General features: G+C 40.3%; 1 protein-coding gene across 6 annotated transcripts in view; it reads right to left on the bottom strand.

Moving 5' to 3' along the window:
• FGD3 (FYVE, RhoGEF and PH domain containing 3) overlaps window positions 1–18,663 on the bottom strand; it is a 117,436-nt gene that overhangs the window by 11,109 nt on the left and 87,664 nt on the right. For all 6 annotated transcript variants that reach the window (XM_068907537.1, XM_068907538.1, XM_009688183.2 and 3 more), the window contains exons 8-16: window positions 18,348–18,486; window positions 17,445–17,503; window positions 14,902–15,048; window positions 14,236–14,328; window positions 13,678–13,757; window positions 13,251–13,281; window positions 12,647–12,748; window positions 8,384–8,446; window positions 1,868–1,990 (exon numbers count right to left, since the gene is read on the bottom strand). In XM_068907537.1, the coding sequence (XP_068763638.1) occupies window positions 1,868–1,990; window positions 8,384–8,446; window positions 12,647–12,748; window positions 13,251–13,281; window positions 13,678–13,757; window positions 14,236–14,328; window positions 14,902–15,048; window positions 17,445–17,503; window positions 18,348–18,486 (837 nt within the window). The remainder of the gene's footprint in view (window positions 1–1,867; window positions 1,991–8,383; window positions 8,447–12,646; window positions 12,749–13,250; window positions 13,282–13,677; window positions 13,758–14,235; window positions 14,329–14,901; window positions 15,049–17,444; window positions 17,504–18,347; window positions 18,487–18,663) is intronic.

Genomic DNA, 18,663 nt, shown 5'->3' with positions numbered 1-18,663 from the left:
AGAGTGACTTGCAAAAGGGATGTTACTGTTATTGCAGAAGAGACTAAGCAAAATCCTGAAAGCTAATGTGAGCATAAGACAGAGTAGCCAATATTATATTTGCCCTATTTACCTCCAGTTAGAATTAATGTTTCTGTGGTCTCACACAGATAATCAAGACACCCACTAAATACCTACTCATCAAGATACCTACTAAAGAAAACATATGCCTTTTGGGAAATATTTACAAGTAACACCATACACACTTTCTTTTCTTCCCTTTTATAGAAGCCTTTATGAGTCAAAAAAGACCCAGGTTTAAGAACCAAGGAATCCAAAATTGCTGACCATTTCGAGAACATAGATCCATATGTTATCCATTAAAAACTATTTGTCTCATGCCAAATTAACAACTTTTGACTCCTTTCCTCATTTGCTAAGAGCACACAACAAAGCATCAGTCCCATGAAACTAGCTCTTGTGAAGAGTGATGGATCCACAGCTGTGCAACCTGTTTTCACACTTCAAATCTAACTCTACCACTTGCTGTGGCACAGTGGCACCAAGAACAGAAACTGTCCCCTGGGGTACAGTGGAGGGGCACTCAGCAGCATTTGTCATCCATTCTTAATTTACTATATATTAATACACCACAAATGCCCTTCAGTTGCAAGTGTATGTTATTACATGCTTCACTGCAAGACATTAATTGGCATAGAAAGGTAACTGCCTTCATTCAGCACGCTGTATGAAAGCGTTCAGCGAAGCACCATTCTGCCAAGTTATATAAACAAAAGCAAGCTGGCATTTTTAGAAATATGATAGGCTTTCCCTGAGGCAAATTAACTTCTTCAATTTGAATGCTATTGCCACATCAGAAAAACATTGCATAACCAACAACTGTTGGTTATTAATAATGTAATTCTTGTTATCTTTCTGCCCATGGGGGAAAGCTTTTATTTCATTTCTTTAATAATACTGAGCTTTTCAGTAGAACATTTTAAACCTCCAGAAGTGTACTTTATGATTTTAATAATTATTAAAAACAAGCCAGGAAGATTAAAAATCCCAACCCTAGTGCAACAGCGTCACCTCCATAATAATTTTATTTCAAATTGAGACTGAAGTTTCTTTAAACTTCCTAACTATATATTTAGATCTCTCTTCAGCTGAAAATATATCTCCATTTCCCAAATGAATACTGGTATTTAAATAACATTATTCTGTACTCTTTATATTAGGAACATTGAACTCAAACTCAAGTCACAGAAGGAAGATTTCAAGTCATATTACAGAAACCAATATCATCTTAGTCAAGGCTGGGATTTTCAGAAAAATCTCAGAGAATTAAGCTCTCACTGAACTGCACTGGGGAAGGGTGTCCAAGTGCCTTAAGTCCCTTCAGGAAACCAGCCCTTAAAACTTCAGCACTGGATCTTTCAGACTTCTCAAGCAGGAGGACAACACCTTGGGACAAGCACTTCTTGGTAACTCTGCTTTAGAGAGAGGAGATCCCACCTGTCTAATATTGTACGTTTGTCCTAGAAAAAGCCATCTGTGAAGAAAGGTTACTAGAACAACATTCTGTCTCCACAAACAAAACGCACTGGACAATCCCCTCTCTGGATACTCCGCTCTCCTCCCCAGAGGAAGCACCCCCCCCTCTTTTTATCCACTGAGGCACAGTATCTGTCTTTAAAAACAGCCATGACTAGGCCTCTTGCATCCCAGCTTTCCTCTGTGTTTCACAATTCCCAAGTAAAGCAAGTTCTGTCGACCATCTGCCATGAACTAGAAAGTCTTTTGGCTCCTGCAGTGAAAAAGTAAAAATTCTCCTCAGTGCTCTCTGCAGAGGAAATTAAACACCTAAGCATGCTCTGATACTTACTGCTCCACACTGCTTACAATGGTGCCTCCTCTTAGTGATGGAGTTAAAGCTTTCGCTGCAGCTCTTGCAAGCCTGTTTCTCTTTGTCTCGCTTGGATTTGGAAGATTTCCTACAGGAATCACTCTGAAATGAAAAGTACAATTATGTGATTTTTTTTTTAAATTACCACAAAACAATTATCCTGTTGATAAAGATCCTCTCTGGGTTTCACACCATCCACATCATTTAGGAAAGAATTCATGTTAACACCGCTAATGGCCTAAAGTTAGAGTGGAAGCGCTGCCTCAGCCATCAGGAGTTCCTTAAGTGATCGCAGATTGTTAGAAATAATTCTCCAAATCCCTCTCTCCCAGAGTGTATTCCTACAGATACTTCATCAAGATCAAGATACTTCATCTCATAGTCTTGGAAAAACAAAAACAAAAACCAGTAACCCACGTGATCTGGCACGAGGGTCTTTTCAAGAGGAGCTTTCATTCTGGAACTCACTTCTTCCATCTTAGTGCAACGTGATTAGTTAACGTCAATGTTTTTGATCTTGTGAGCCTGTTGCAAGCTTTCCTGTTCTTGGGGAGGAGATGTAAAGAGCTTGGGAAAAACAGCTTGACTGAAGAAGTCAAAGGTGCTGGTAGTGGCTTCGCACACCACTCAACTTCAGGCGCTTACTTTTCCAGAGCAGGTTCCTTGGGCTTTCCCCCTGCCCCTGAAGAAACATTAGCCTCCTCAGGAAGAAAGGGACACCTACACCAGGAGCCTGCTATAACTGCTCTCTGCAGAAGACACTTTTCCATCAGTTGTCTAGATAGCCAAGCAAGACTATCCTCTTAAGCTAAGTAATTAGGCTGGTACAGCCTAGCTGAAGAGCTAGGCTCTTCATAAGAGGCTGAAGAGCATTAACACAGGTAATGCACAGTTCATAAAAATACAGCTGATCTAGAACTTCAAGTAGACCTCTGCTTTTGTTTTGCCTTTAAATAAAAAAAGGCTACCTCTCCTTCCTAGGTAGGGTGACTACTTGCAAGAGAACGCCAGCTCCCTCAGGGTACAGCCTATGCTACCCACAGCCAGGCAGCATTTGCATGGAGATCTGAGCCTGAAGAAGGTGCTGCACCGTTTCCTGGCACAGTTCCTTCATGAGAAAGGTTTAGTAACTCTATTTTCCATTGCTTCACATAATCTTTTAAAAAACTACAGGAGAAGAAACATTTCCTCTAAATCAAAAGAGAAGAGGTATTTTACATTTTCTCTGAAAATTTTAGAGCACTCCAAAAATCAAATGTAGCTCTTAGCCACAGTTACATCACATTTTCAATACTCAATCAATTTTGATCAGAGCGTTCTTGAGAAAGCTATAGACTGAAGGTGAAGAGTAGGCCCACTGTAAGTTACATAAACGTACTGGCTCCCCAACACGTCTCTTCCCTTTAAATCACGTGTGCACCTTAAGTTGCAACGTTCACATGAGTGAGAATAATTGGCTCAACAAATCTGCCCTTCTTCAAAGTCTTTGTTTAAGAGTGGGATGTGGGCATCCTGGGGCGGGAGGAAGGCGACAGCACTTAGAATTAGCAGAAGCTGCCTGTGGATCACTGGGCAAATGGTCCCAGCATGGGGGAAATCCTGCCATTTTCCTAAAGATGCCAACTTGGTTGCTGTGATTAACCTACAGGAGCCACTAATACACTTTTTCAGGCCAATTCAAAAAAATCAAGTTTCATAAACTTTAATTCCTATTATGCAGTGTAGAAGCACAGCCTGACCAAAGCAACCAGCACTGCATGCCCTGAGAACCCAGTCCCACCAGAATGGAAAGGTGAGGGCAGGAACTATGTTTCATTTCTCAGAGGCACTTTTAAGAAGAGAAAGTAGACTTTATTCTTGCAATTAAGGGCAGTTCAGAAATAAATTCAGCTCTATACCAGAGGAAAGTCTTATGAACCAGAAAGCAAGATCACAGAATGAGTTGCACAGATCCACAAGCTGAATTCCACATGGCCTTCCTTCAGTGCCTTTTATCCTACCTGCATGGTCTGAATCATCTTCCCTATCTTTCCCCAAGTCTCTGCTGGAAAACAGAGTTGTTCTCCCCATCCTTCAGTCCAATCCTTCTTTATTTCTTTCATTCTTCTTAACCTTTGCATTTCCCTTGGCCTCAAGTATCACTGATGTATCCGTTTCTCTTCACATTGCAAACCATTCATTCCACCTCTCTTATATTTAAAATTTTCTCCTTGAAAAAGGATGGGGAGACATAGACAGGCCTGGATGCCTTACTGCTGACACCACTCACATCTTTCAGCCTCTCTGACTCTCTGCCCTGACATCCCCTGGGTACAAAGCAAAGCACAATGTTTTTCAGCAGGGCTATTGAAACCACCCTGGCTTGTAATGGCATTACACAACGAAACAACAACTAATTACTTCTAATTGGATCTTTCATTTTTATTAACTTTTCTGCAGCTGCAAAAGCAATGTTTCAAACTTGCATACAAGTACATGCAATGTTTTGCAGTTCAGCTTGGTGAAGCAGAGTCATACGGATTTGCTCATTCAGGAAAATCACTGTACCTCCATATATGCACACACTAATTGTTCAGCAAAGCAGAACGTCTGCAAAGCCAAGTCCGATCCCCCAAAGAGCGCAGTATTTCACTTTGCTTGTGAAGAACCAGACATCACCAGCACGACACTGAATTACAATTGAACAACGCCTTGGATGAATCACTGGGAAAAACGTTCCTTTCAGACTGTGTTAGACCTCTCCAAGTCAGTTTTATAATTAAGGTGACTTGATCTACTTATACTGATCAGCAGCAATCTACAGAGCAGCATTTTTATTTCTATCTCATATATGGGCTAAAGTCATAAATTTCTCATAAATTACCTTACAACGCCGATTTTGGTGCTAGCGCTATTCATGTCTTTATGAGACTGCTTCTCCTTGCACTGACTAGAGATGGGTTACCCGTAAGTTGTTAGATGAGTGCTAGATATTTTTCTATTAATAGTTAAAATTTGTATACAGAATGACAAGCCTTTTGATTCTTTTGTTAACCACTTAATTTCACTAGCGTTACTGGGACTGCAGGAGCACAAACAAAGGCTTCGTTAGTCTTGTGAGCTATTACTGGAAGGCAATCTTGAAGAATGCCAAACAAAATCAGTTTTTGACTTCCGATTAATACCTGCACCTGCCTGCATAGTAAAAATGCTTCAGCTCCTCCAGCATGAATTGAATCAAATTAACCAATTTCCATATGAAACAATCTGATTTGTAGTTCAGTGGGAATGTCCATCACCACCACAATGCATCTTTCTATAACATAGACAAGAGTCAAGCTGAATATCAGAAGGAGAGTTAGAGAGCTGTGCATGGGCTTTTTTAGACTGTTATATTTTAGCTCACATTGTAGTTTACAACAAGCACTTCCTATTAATTTTATTAATCAAAAAAGGCCATTTATAAAGAGGTCTCTAAGTGTTTGATAAATATTAGCAAATATTAGCAATGTTTCTCAACACTATGAGAGCACAAAGAGAATACAAGAGAGTTGTGTTCTCTTTACAACTTGGCAAATTCCAGTGAGCAAATCCAGAAGAAAGATGCCAAGTGACTCAATATTACATTATTGAACTGCTGATACTGGGAAAGAATTAAGAGGTAATTTGCCTTCAATCCCTGTGAAAAGCCTGGGATTTGGCTGCACAGGCAGCCCACCCATCCCACAGGAAGCAGACAGTGCCACACACTAACTATACACTATCTGAAGGGAAAAGTCCTTGTAGAAAATGAGGAAATGTGTTATAATTTACACACTCCATTCATCAAAGACGCAGTCACTTTGCAATTGTGCCCTTTATTACTCAAGCTACATCATTCACTGCTGATGTATGTTCAGAAGGAATTTAGTACAAAGCTGCCCTACCCTTGACTAGAGTCTCTTGATCCTAACGTACTTAAATAATTGTCATATTGCTCACCCATCTCGGTGTACCCAGCCCTGTTTTGACATTAGTGAGACTGATGGGAACAAACACTTGTGCAAGATCTGTTCAGAGCCAGGATACAAAACAACTTCTTCCAGACTGGGCGCTTTTGACCACTAATCTGCTTTTACGCTATAGTTGATTAAATTATCTAGATCTTTCTTTAAAAACGTTTTCCTCAAATTTTAAAATTCTGGTGGAAAGAAGAATGTAGGTCCTAGTGATGGGTACAACTCTACAGCTAAGTGACTGTAAGGCCAAGGCCTGTGGCTGGTCTGATTAGGGAAGCAGACACTACATCATTAGCGAACCACTGGAGCGTCCATCGGCTTCTGAAAGGCAGGGAAGAAATACTGAAGACCTCACATTAGCAGCGAGAAACACACTGGGTTCAGGAAACTGTTTTTCTGTTACTTATTAATTGCTCTGTATTTCATCCTATGTAGAGGCCAGTAGCTGAAAATTACACCCTGATATTATACACACAATAAATAGCAGGAACACAGGCTAGTGAGATGCTTATATGGGCAGACACATGAGCAACAAAAGTGTTTCAAATCCTTTTGTTCTCATTATGCTTACGCAGCTGTGTATTTTCCATTTGCAAATTATGTATTTGCACACATGCACACTGGGGCAGAACTTCGGTAGGTGCTTCCGGAAAAGCTGGAGGTACATCAGAAGTCATACTTTGTACTGCCACAGAACTGTTCCGTTTATTTCTCTGTATACCAACATCCTTACATGCAAGATAGCATGCAAGACAGTCTTCCACTGAGTTGTACTTTGCTTGTGTACAGAGAAAGTTTAGCATTAAACTAACAGTAAACTGTGCTAACAGTGCAAACTGTTACCACAATACTTTACAGCAAGCAGATGGTACTTCCTGCATTATGCTTTACCCTCTGGTTATGCCAATGGGTAGCACTTCAGAGATCTCAGCAGGTTCTTCACTAGGCTCAGCAGAACCACAGGAAGGAGATATTAATTTGCTGACCACCACCACCACCAAGTGGTTTGCATGTGGAAGCTGTTAAGCACAAAACGTTCTTGCTCGTACAGTCAGTGATATGTTTTTAAAGGGACCTCATCATTAAAGATTAATATTTTTTAAAGCTGCAACTAACATCTGAATTCATTGCTCACACTGACATTATCCATTTGTTAAAATACAGCACAATGGCATATAAAAATAATAGTACGCGTTGAAAGTATTTTTAGCTTTGATCGGTTTTGATGATTTCCATTTTTATTTCTACTTATGAAATTTAAAATTTTCTTTAAATATACAACTTAAGGAAAATTATTTAATATGTCAAGATGCACTATGCAAACCACTGACACAAATATCTACTATCAGCTGAAGGGATTCAAATATTTATGTTTTTACTTAGTTAAAACTAAAATTTATTTTAAGACCAACTGAAATTATGTGCTTGTTTTTAGATCCTATTTAAAAACATTCTTTCGTTAAATAGCTAACTCACTATAGCATCTGTAAACTCCAATAACAGTGGCACTGACCTAAACGGGCTATAAACCAGCGAAAATTGCTTAGAGAAAATATAAAATGTGAGCAAACAATAAACAGCAACAAGGTCATTAATTACAGGCACACTCATTTTTAATAAAACCCATTCTTGCTCATACAGGTCAGCTTGCTGGCTTGACAAATTTTCACTGATACTCTATAAACTCTACGAGCAGGTCACAAGTTGGGCCAGAGGTCTGGAAGACCTGCTAAGTGGTTCCTTTGTTATTGAAAAGGTCAGGCTAATATGTAATATCCTATAGTATGTCTCAGCAGTTGTTGGTTGCGGGTACCTTCCTCCTTGCCAAGTAAACTCAGCTGACTCTAAAGCATTTCCTGAAAATCTGTTATTCTCAGAAGACGTTTTAGAAGGGAGAGATAAGAATGCTAAAAAATAGACCTTATTAAGGACTCAAATCCTCTTTTTAAAGCAGCACTGGTTTGACTCAGGAGCAATCACAGAGCACTACACAGAGCAAAATGAAAAATATTTCTAAAAGTACATTTTGCCTTTGTGGCAACCAATCACTGTAAGGCTAAAGATGTATGAAAGCACTACCAAGTCCTCCTCTATATTGGCAAAAAGAAAAAGCGCGCTATGAAAGAAGTCTTAATCAAAATTTAGGTCTGGAGTTGAAATTCTGAGTAACGCAATATAAACCAGTCAGGCTTCCTTCTTTCTCTCTCCCCACCTCCAGCATTCAATACAGCTCCCTACCCACATTTTTTTTTACATATACATAAAATATATATTTTATATCCTTCAATCTAGGTTCACAGTTTGTGCATATATCTGGAACAGGAGGATTTAAATTCAGTGATGGTGCAAATTCTGCAAGCAGTTGGGGGTGTAACTTAGATTAAGGACAGCACAGCTGCAGCAACAGAGACCAGAACACAAAAAGATACACCGAAGTAACTCTGATTTTTTCCTGCTACAAAAGAAACATTAAAAAAACCTGCTCTACCAAAAATAAGTTCAGCTTCAAATCACTTACCCCTCCAAACGCACCTCCACCATCTGCCCCTGGCATAGATTCGACAGAGCTGGTGCTTGCTATCTGAAGGAAACACAATGACACAGATCACTTCAGTATGGAAATTCTTCCTGAAATATATTAGATGTTAAAAACAAAATGTGGAATATTTTAGCTCTAACCCCTCAACTGTTCTGCTTGTGAATACACTTTAATTGCCTGTGCACTCAGTCCCTCTCAAACACTCAGTTGGCTCTGAAGTGGGTGACTTTACAGATGGCACTGCATTGCCAAGTCTGCTTTTCACTGACTTGTGTGCCTCTTCCCCAGGAGCACCATATAAAACAAACACAGATTTTGAACTGCACTTCTCCATTTCATCTCTATAAGCCAAAAGAGCAAGTGCTTTGTGTGGTCAGTGGATTTGAAGGAGGAAGGCTATATACCCCATTCAAATAGTACTCATTTAAGTTTTTTCTTAATTGTAAGACATTTCTTAATGTCTTACTTAAAATATAAAGGCAAAATGGCACCTATAAATATTCAATACATAAACCTGAGGGCAAACAACAAGCTTGTGCATACTGAAATCACAGGTCACATCCTAAAAGGAAGGATATCTCATCCGTCATTAATTTACAGGGGTTGTAGATGCTTTGTTCTCAAAAGATGAGACTCTTCAATTCTCCTTTTACAGCGGTAGACCACTCTTCCTTTGCCAATCAAACTTTTTGAGGTTATGCAGATCTCCAGGCCGTTTTGTACTCCAGCTTCCCATTCTATTTGAAAGCAAAAAACTTTCACCTCTGCTGTTAGAAACAACCCGAGCTGTAGCACTGAGGAAGAAACCAGACTGAAAAGGTCCTTTCTGCTCTCTAGTCCAATTAGTTATATGCAAATACAACCAAGCAGCTGTTAGGAACAAACAGTGTGAGTAAACAAGGCGGTAAGGTCTAAATGCAGCCTGGGTCATGAGAAGTCCCTCTCTTCCCTCCCGGTAGGGCTGTACTGCCCAAGAAGTACTTCCTTAAGGAAAGAAGAAACCTTAAGGAAAGAAGAAACACTTACTCGCTCCAGCCAACTATATCTGTCTCTGCAAAAACCCAGTAATCCTATGGTCTCGGACATAATATGCTGCCCAGTTCTGTGGGAAGGGGTTTCTCTCAACAGAAATCCTAATCAACCCAGGCATTGTAGACCACTCTGCCCAGCAAGGACACATCTCCTCTGACGGGAGTCAAGAATGGAAGTGAAAAATGGGGACAGAAAACAGGGTCTGAAAGAAACGGAGAAAATCTCCAGCAAGTTTAGGGAAAAGGTTAAACTTCTCTAGCTGCTCTTCCAGATCCCTATATGGCCTTTTTATATTTATTTGGAATAACATGCTAAACACCATATATATGTTAAATGTGCAAATAACAATTTACCCCAGAATGGTCAGTGCTAGGGGGAGTAATAGAAAAGGGGGGAAAAAAACAAACCAAAAAAACCCCCTGTGATTTAACAGTCTCTAAAAATCATGATTTAACTAACAGAAGTACTCCCAGCTCTCAGATCTTGGGGTTGCTGCTTCCACAGAGCTGAGCTCTCTGTGCAGAAGACGCTACTTTCCTTTGACAGTCTTCTAATAATGCACAGGCTGGGTTCTTCCCCCATACCATGGGTCTCTGCTCTTTTGAGAGCAAACAACTGTAAGGATGGTCCTTTTCCTTGGGAGTACCTTTATATAGCTTAAAAAGAAGAAATACGTACATAGCCTTAAAACGTGGCGGGTGAAAACAGAGGGCAGGGAAAAGAACGTCCTCTTGTGGAGGGAACTAAGCCACAGTGGGATCCTGAAGCTTTCCAGAGAGACTTCTTGAAGAGACTATGGTTACAGTAATTCTGCAGTGAACTGGCAGGCAATGACACTGCACAGCCACCTCTTTGACAGGTGGGAGTTTATCCCCACGCTTCTCACTTGCACTGCAGCAGGGTCCAAGCGGACAGTCTCACTGGGTTACACTTAGACAGCCTAAGAGATAAGCAGTAACTGCGAAAGCCAGAAAATGCACAGGTGAGGGAGAGGGCAAGCGGATGACAGAGACGTTCCTTCCAGGGGCCGAGGGTCTTTTTTTTTTTTCTCTGTAAATTTTTAAATTTAATTAAAATAATTGAAAGAAATATTAACAGGAATCATAATTGCTCCAGATAGCCCTCAGAGGCATAATGATAAGTATCAGGACAAAATGTCAGTCCTATTGTCAAATCTCTGCACCTACAAGAAACTGCAGATCTTCAGGAGGTGAATCGCAGCCTGAGGACCAACCCTTAATGCCTGTGTAAGATTATGCGAGTCAGCAGGGAAAAAGAAAGTATGTTAAGAATTGTGGGCAAACACACGCAGCAGTCATGCAACTGAAATTAATAACAGACATTGTACCATATCAAATGTATGGCCGCGGATGTGAGAAAGGATGTGAGAAGGATAATTTGGCTCTTTTTCTATTAGCTTACTAGTACCAGAGTCCCATTTCTAGTAGCTGTTACAGATCTGACCTGAAATCCACAAAAGCATATCTATTTTTTGACTCATGAGAGGAAAAAGTGAAGATTACTACAATTTTTTCTCTAAAGCTGACCAGTATCCCATAACTATGATGAGACGTGTAGTGGATAAGCTCACAGCAGAATACTGCTACGGAGAATGCTCTCAATAGTTGTACAGTTTTCCTCACAGAATTACAATTAGCTCTTTTTAATTAACAGCAGTTTCTGCCACATTTAGCTTGACCTCAGTTTTCAGAACTGATTATCTAGATAACCTAATCTCCTAAAAATGCAGGTTAGCATTCTGACACAAAGGAAACGATTACGTATATTGCAGTCATATCAAAAGCAGGAGATAAATTAGACTTCTCTTCTGCCTGAGTTTTGCGAACCAGTGGAATATAAGCACATGGCTACACCATTAACACAGAAGCCAAATACAATGAAATTTTAAAAGTAAGATAATAATTATAAAGTTGAACAGAGACTGTGCCTTAATTGGATAAACAGAAGTGTGCTTGTTAGTTTGGTTATCAGCAAAAGATATTCTCCCAGAGCATCTTGTTTCTGAAGGGGGCCATGAGTTAACTTAAAAAGGCTTTTTCTAATTTTTTTCAGATTTGAAACAGAGTATTTTTAGTTGATGAATAGTTCGTGACCAGCAAGCTATGGCATGTTCTGAAAATGGATCACTGCTGACCACTCTCAGCAACAGGATCCTGGACTCTGTGAAGGGTCGTGAAGATCTCCATTGTCAGTCAGTGATTAATACTGGGATGAAATACAGCATCTCCCTGAGCCCCTGGGAAACAACTCAGATACAAATCCAGCATGAGCTGCGTTATAGAGTCACTGGGCCAGATTCTGGAGAGAGGAATTTCCAATAAAGGTTAGGTACAAAAAAACAAAACGAAAGAAGAAAAAAATTTGGGAGGAGTAGGGGAAAGTAAAAAGATCCCTGGGTTTAATCTCTGCAGATGGACTCTTTCCCCCTGTGCTATCTATCAATCACGCTTGGTCACATAACACCATCAAGCCACAGACAACTCCGCACAGAAGTCCCAGAAATTTCCCTCTCCCAGGCCCTTTTCCCTTCAGCTTTGCTTAGCAAATGACTTTGCTGTAGGTCATTATCATCATTTTCAAGTCATATCAAGAGATACTGTTATCATCCTCATTCTCATGTGACCACTTCCAAAACGAAATTCCTAACAAACACAGCAAGGAGTAAAGCATTACAGTTCTGCCAAAACAGAACAAACTTTTGCATATTTAGTTAAAGATCCTATTTCTGGAATGTTTGTTGCTTACAAGACAGCATTGTTAAGATCTCTATAAAGTTTCTCAATTTCCTTTCAACTCTTAAATAAAAAATATCAAATCCAAAACGCATCCCTGAGGAGATGGGGGAAAGGTAATGTACAAAATCCCCCAGGCACAACATCATTTCAGACAGTCAACCTCTCATAACATTGAAGAATTACACCTGTTATGCTAAATGAGCCACTAGTCTGGAAAACATGACTGATAGATCTCTGCACTGAATTATCCTGGGTAATTTATTCCATACTTGCATGGTTGGATAACTATGACTGATATGCATTTGAGAGCCAGGGAAATGGAGCTGACTGTATAATAACGTAATATAAAAATCAAGAACAAGACTATAGTATTTTAAAGTTAGTTGTGTAAGTCCAGTTCAACTGTTGGTAACACCTTTACAGCAAAGGAGGACAATTAAGCACTCATACTTACTGATGAATCAGGGAGATGGTCCTCTTCTTGAGAAAAAGAGCTATTAAAAGCTCTAAATGTTTCACTGTTCTGTTTGTGCTTTTCAATTGTTGCTTGAATGACCTGAGACAAAAATCCCAAAGATAAGAGTCACAAAAGGAGTTTTGGAAAAATTCTCTCATAGGAAACTGATTAGAATTATCATTTTAGTGGAAAAACACTGACATTTGTAGAAATGAAAAAGAAACCTAAAAACCTTAATAACCATGAATGTTACTGTTGACTTAACAACTAAGAATGCTATCAGTCAGTGCTTCTGCAAGTCAGCCTGCAAGAATATACAACCTAATCTCAAGACCTACGACTTTTTCTTCTCTGACTGCACTTGGGGCCTGCAAAAAATGAGAATCCACCCAAAGACTACGTGCACTGCATAGAGAGAGCAGGTCAGGAGTAGGACCCGAAATGGAGCACTAGATTTCTCCATAAGCCACTCCTCCAGACTGGACTACCTGGCTTCCTCACATAGCCTCATTCATTCGGAACCCCAAAAAGATGATTTCAAAAATAGAAGGTACTGACTGCACAGTGATTTCCACCCATATCATAATGTTTTTGTATTAACCTGAATCCATTCCCTCTTCTCCTCTTCTGTCCTGTGAAAATGAAAGAAAAATACAGAAGACGTTATCACTCTACTTTTGATATTTTCACTAAATACAACTACTGATATTTTCCATATCTTTACATTTATCAAGATTTTAACTTTGACATCCACAACGAAATAAATGCCAAAAATGTGAATCACCACCTCAAAGGAATCTCTAAGCATTACTATCAACACCTTACACATGTAGCAAAGCAAATTAACATACCACTTGTATACGCTCTGACTTAGGACCAACTAATTTTATTACATATGTTATTTGACCATTTTGGCTACCCATCTCCTCCTGGTTTAAAGCTATGGCATACTAGCACAATCATATCCCCCACACATAGTTTCCTACATAAATATTCACAAGCCTGGAAAAGCAGAACACACACCGTACCTGGCTTGCAGTTCCAGCGATCTCTTCTTTCCTGTTATTGAAAATGTATGAGCCACGTTTTGCTTGGCAATTTCTTGGACCTGCAAAAAGAACAACTCAGGTTCTTGCTTGTCTCCATCCTCTTTCAATCATTTTCAGTGACTCACAAATACAACATTCATTCTTTGAAATACTCAGGTTGAAAGGATCTTTCAGACAGAATACAGTACAAAGGCTGAAATGACAAAGGATCCTCTCCAGCACGATCTGTCTTGCAATTAAACCCCAAAATCCTTATCACCAACCAGGACCATGCAACAGTAGGAGAGTAACACAGTTCCTGCTCCTGATAGGTAGGGCTTTCAATCAAAGCATGTATACAGTCACTGTTTTTTAACCCACCTTTTGATTACCTCATAATGATAAATCCAAAAAAAGAGATCCAAAGCTGGATTTTATAATTTACATTATATTTTTCTATACAGGCATATTTTTGGCTTCAGAGGGGATCTGAGATTGTTGATTTGGGAAACAAATAGAAGCGAGAAAAGAGGTGGGGAATAAAAGAGAGACTCAAACCTGCAGTCCTGCAATGTCCATTTTCTCTCGAACACTGAACTTCTGGCCTATCAGCCTCAGTTTTGGCACACAGTATAGCACCATGCTGTTGAACTGTAACAAGGGAAGATAAGCTTAGGGGTTACAGGCAGGATGGAGCCTGCATTTGGACAGTTTAGGACTTTCGTGCATCTTACTCTAAAATGCAGTTCTCAAGGAGAGATTTGAGGAGCAGGCTGAAATCAAACATTACATGAGGGAAGGGGACAGACAGAAACATGTCGGCCAGTCTCCTCCTCCTTCTCCCCTCCCCTCCCCCTGGTTGCTCTCTCTGGTACCGATTCAACTGCCTTGAAAGCAAACAAGAGTCCTTCTCTCAACGTGAAGGAGAGCTGCTCATCCCAACCAGCAATGCGAGCCATCGGGCAATGCGCCTCCATGGGTGCTTTGCAGGAAGGCCACCTCAGAGGAGCGGGATGGGAAAGTCTCCTCGGAGCTGGTAAGCCAGCGAGGAATAACATGGGAGGAGGAAGGAACTCCCCAAGGAAAAAGCATCAAGAGAAAACTGCTCAGAGCAAGGAGCAGCAGAGCGCAGTGGGTGGAAGCTGCTTGTACTGAGATCCAGAAGACAGAGAAGCACGACCTTACAGCGCGACTCTGGAAATAACAGAGCAACAAAACACTCACCAGGAATAAATACCTATCCTGTGCTGTGCCATTTTTGGCTGAAAGTTTCTGAATATGTCCTTCTTTAATGAGTTCATTGGCTGGATTAACAATATCCTCTTCACCACCAAGTCGCTCATAGACTTCCAAAAGCTTGTGCATCTTTTCCTGTAAGTGCAAAACCCCCAGCAAATTACTTTTTCCTTCTCAGCAAAGCAGTTTCTACTTTATATTAAGTCCTGTAAGCATTAACCCCCCTCCCCAAGCAGTATCTAAAGGTGATTAGTTCATCCACTTGCAGCTGTTCTATTAAGTACTACAGCAGTTCTAACAAATCAAAATAAGAAAGGTACTTAAATCTTGCTACTGAGTAATAGCATTCGGAAAGGTTTGGCTTTCAAACCACAAGCTAGGCTAGTACGCTCCAAACGGCACTGTCAGCACACGGTCAGAGTGAGAGCAGACATCTACGGAAGTACACTCAAAAATATGCCCCAAAACATCTGTATATCACACCTGGATTTCTCTATAGATTAAGCTGGAATTTTAGGTCTTTGGATACTTTGTGTATTCCCACTTGACTTGGAATATTTCATCATAAATGTATCCCCCTCCAATTCCTCCAATTCCTGTCCTAATCTCAATTCCTCTGACCAAAGATTAAAAAATAATAAAATAAACACACCGGAAAACAAAATGGAAGTGAGGGGGAAAAAAAAAAAAAAGACTCAAAACAAGCAAGTAAATCATCTAAGCCCCAAACCCAGGAGAGTTTTCCATCAAATGGGAAGATAAGCCATACTCAGAACTCCAAAAAAACGTGAAGTTACCAGGTTACTTTTTGTGGAAGGAATTGGGATACTAAGTGCAGACAGTGGTCCCAAACTTGAGAGACGTCTATGCATCTAGGAAAAGATACTGTGAAAGCCAGGTTTGGAAGCACGATTTATTTCTTCCACCAAAGGCAGAAGTAGCCAGTATTAGTTCCAACCTCCAACCTCCTCTAACACTCTGAGGTTTTGCTACAGCACTTGCTTTTCTCTCAGGCTGCCTCGGTTCTCAGCCCCACGCAGCCACCCACATCATAACACCGCATTTGGGGCAGGCGCATGGGCAGATCACACGTGCTGCTCATGGCTGTGCCTGTACCGACCCACCGGCACCCCCAGGCACCTCTGCTGGGGACGGGCACCCAGAGGTGGCTGCTGGCTGCGGGGAAACCAGGAGGCCAAACTCAAAATTCTTACCCAAGTATGCTTCCTTTGAGTCTCTGCTCTGGCAAAACCTATTAATTACAGAAGAATTCACAGCAATGAGGAGACCTGAATAGAGACTTCAGGTTCTAATCAGCAATAAATAAGGGTTATAAAATTACTACAGCAGCCTTTTCTACTGGGTTTTAGAGCCGATATCATTATCTCTATTAGCTCCACTTCCATTCTTTCTTCCATTGCATATGAACAGATATACACCCATCACAGAAAGCAACCGATGGCTGCCTCCGTACACCTGGTATCGATGGAGACGCCAAACAAAGGTCCTCACAGCATAGCTACTCTTTGTGGAGCTGTGAAAGGCCTAACAACAGAAACATTTACACTAAAACACGTTCTTCTCAAGAGAACGCACTACATTCAAGCAGAAATAGACTGTTTCAAAACTGGTTTTAACGGAGACATTTGAAAATACACAGACGTCAGCTGGTTACTTTGCAATAACAGCAACAGGAAGCACAGTCTCACGGTGTCCCCAGGGGGACTGGAAGCGTGGTGGTATGGGCTGCCTGCCAACCCAAGAAAAGGAACTAAAATTACTTCCTCTGGTCTGGGACAGAGCGATGCACAACGCTGTTTCCAAAGATCTGTGATCTAGAATTATTCAAAATACAAAGATTCTTTAAAAAAAAATCCGAGAGGAAGCCCAATGGAAAGATAAGGGAAAAAAAAAAAAAAGATACGAGCGAACTGAAGTTAAGATGAAAATATACAGGTACATAAATCATATGCTAACATTCAGCATAAAAGGCCTCACCAAAAGAAGGGGAAAAAAGTCCAGACTCTGTGTTTTAAGGTGAAACTTTCAAAAACTACCCCTGGCTGCCCAGCTTTTGAACTTCAGGAAGTTTACCAAAGCTGCTGACACACACCAACATCTTTGCGCATTTAAACCGAATGAAAACCAAACCAAAACAACCCTTAGTCCAGTAAGGACTTGCACTAAAAATAATGTGGAAATCTGCAAGGATACATTATGACTAGACCTAGTCAGAATACTTCCTACATTTTTCAATGAAAAACAAGTAACGAGTTTATGAAGACCTCCTTTTTCAACCTATTTCATCCTTAAGAACAAGGAAAAGGAAATTTTGGCCCAACAAACCATAGTCACCACAATAGGATCATTCATGATAAAAGAGATCTAAGATATCCAACTTACGTTTAAACCTTTTCAAATTGTATTTGAAAATTCTCTCCAGTCTTACAATTGCGTGACCATGGCAATAGAGAGTCATTGGTGCAGCTGAATATTTCAGATTACAGTTCCATTGCACCGTTTCTACTCACCATCTTTCGGATGGCTGCATTTGAATGGTTTGCTGCGGTAGAAATGAGCTCCAGCGATTCTGCAATAAAAGTAGCAAGTTATATGTATATAACGCTCTTCGGATTATATTGGTTAACAGCACAGTATTCTTCATCTCCCTCATCAGTACTGCTGCAAGAGAATTGTTGCAAAAGCAAGGACTACGTTTTGTCCCTGCAAACTGAAAAAAACGTTTATAAGCAGTTGCAAATACAAGCACTTCTGTATGTTTAGCAGTCCACACGTACCCAATCACTGATCTCTCTCTCCTAAAAGTCTAGACAAATTAAGGCACATAAGAGACAAAAAAGTTACCTTTTATGAATCAGCCTACTTCTTAAAGCTAATTTAGGTTTCACGTCAGTCTTCAGACACATGTTTTAAGAGTGCTTTCCCAAAATAGGGCTTGCATGCTTATAGGAACATGAACTCTACTTAAGTTTCCCAGCAGAATCACAAACTCCTATAAATCAATAAAAGCCTATTTCTCTTCTTCCTTTGTGTTAATAGATTCTAACCTGTATTCCTTGGAAGCCTATACATTTAAGACAATTTTTATTTTCCTCCTGCAGCTATTGCAAGGATGTCCTTCTGTATTTGTTTTTGGGCAGATAAAAAATTCCAGATGTTTTTCAATACAACTTTCAATGTTTTGCCATTATTTATTTGCCAAAGCTGCCCTCATTCCTCGAGCTGACATATCAGCCCTTTTCCTCCCTGCTCCAAGAAGATCCCGAATCGCTCTGTGCTGAACTGGCCAATAATTTGGTTAGGTCAAATGTCCATTTCTACTACTAGCCCTACATGAGGGTGTCTGAACACATAAAGGAAAAACTCTCCAAGATTTGAGAGCGTTTATTAGACAGAGAGGAGTTTACATGTACTTTCAGCATCTTTCCTGTCTGGAGACTCTTCTGGAAGTTTCTTTAAATAGTCCTTTAGGAGAAGCTCGTAACGAGGAATCCTTTGCACTGGCTCAAGCATATGATGCTGCAGCGTCAGGTTTCCGCACACCTCCTGCTTCTGTAATGGAGAGAAAAAAAAGCACAGCGGGGTTGGGTTTTCTTCCTATCTTCGGTGTTAAATGGAAGAAAAAATAACCACTCGCGTACAGTCAGAAGAGCCTAAGAAATCTACTCAAGCTATCGGAGCTGACAGGTTCCAAGTGAACCTTCACCCTTCATCTCTGCCATTTTCTGT

Source organism: Struthio camelus, chromosome 14 (genome assembly GCF_040807025.1).
Source record: "Struthio camelus isolate bStrCam1 chromosome 14, bStrCam1.hap1, whole genome shotgun sequence".
Classification (NCBI taxonomy): Eukaryota; Metazoa; Chordata; class Aves; order Struthioniformes; family Struthionidae; genus Struthio; species Struthio camelus.
Note: the sequence above shows the minus strand (reverse complement) of the source record. Positions and strands in the feature narration are given on the sequence as shown.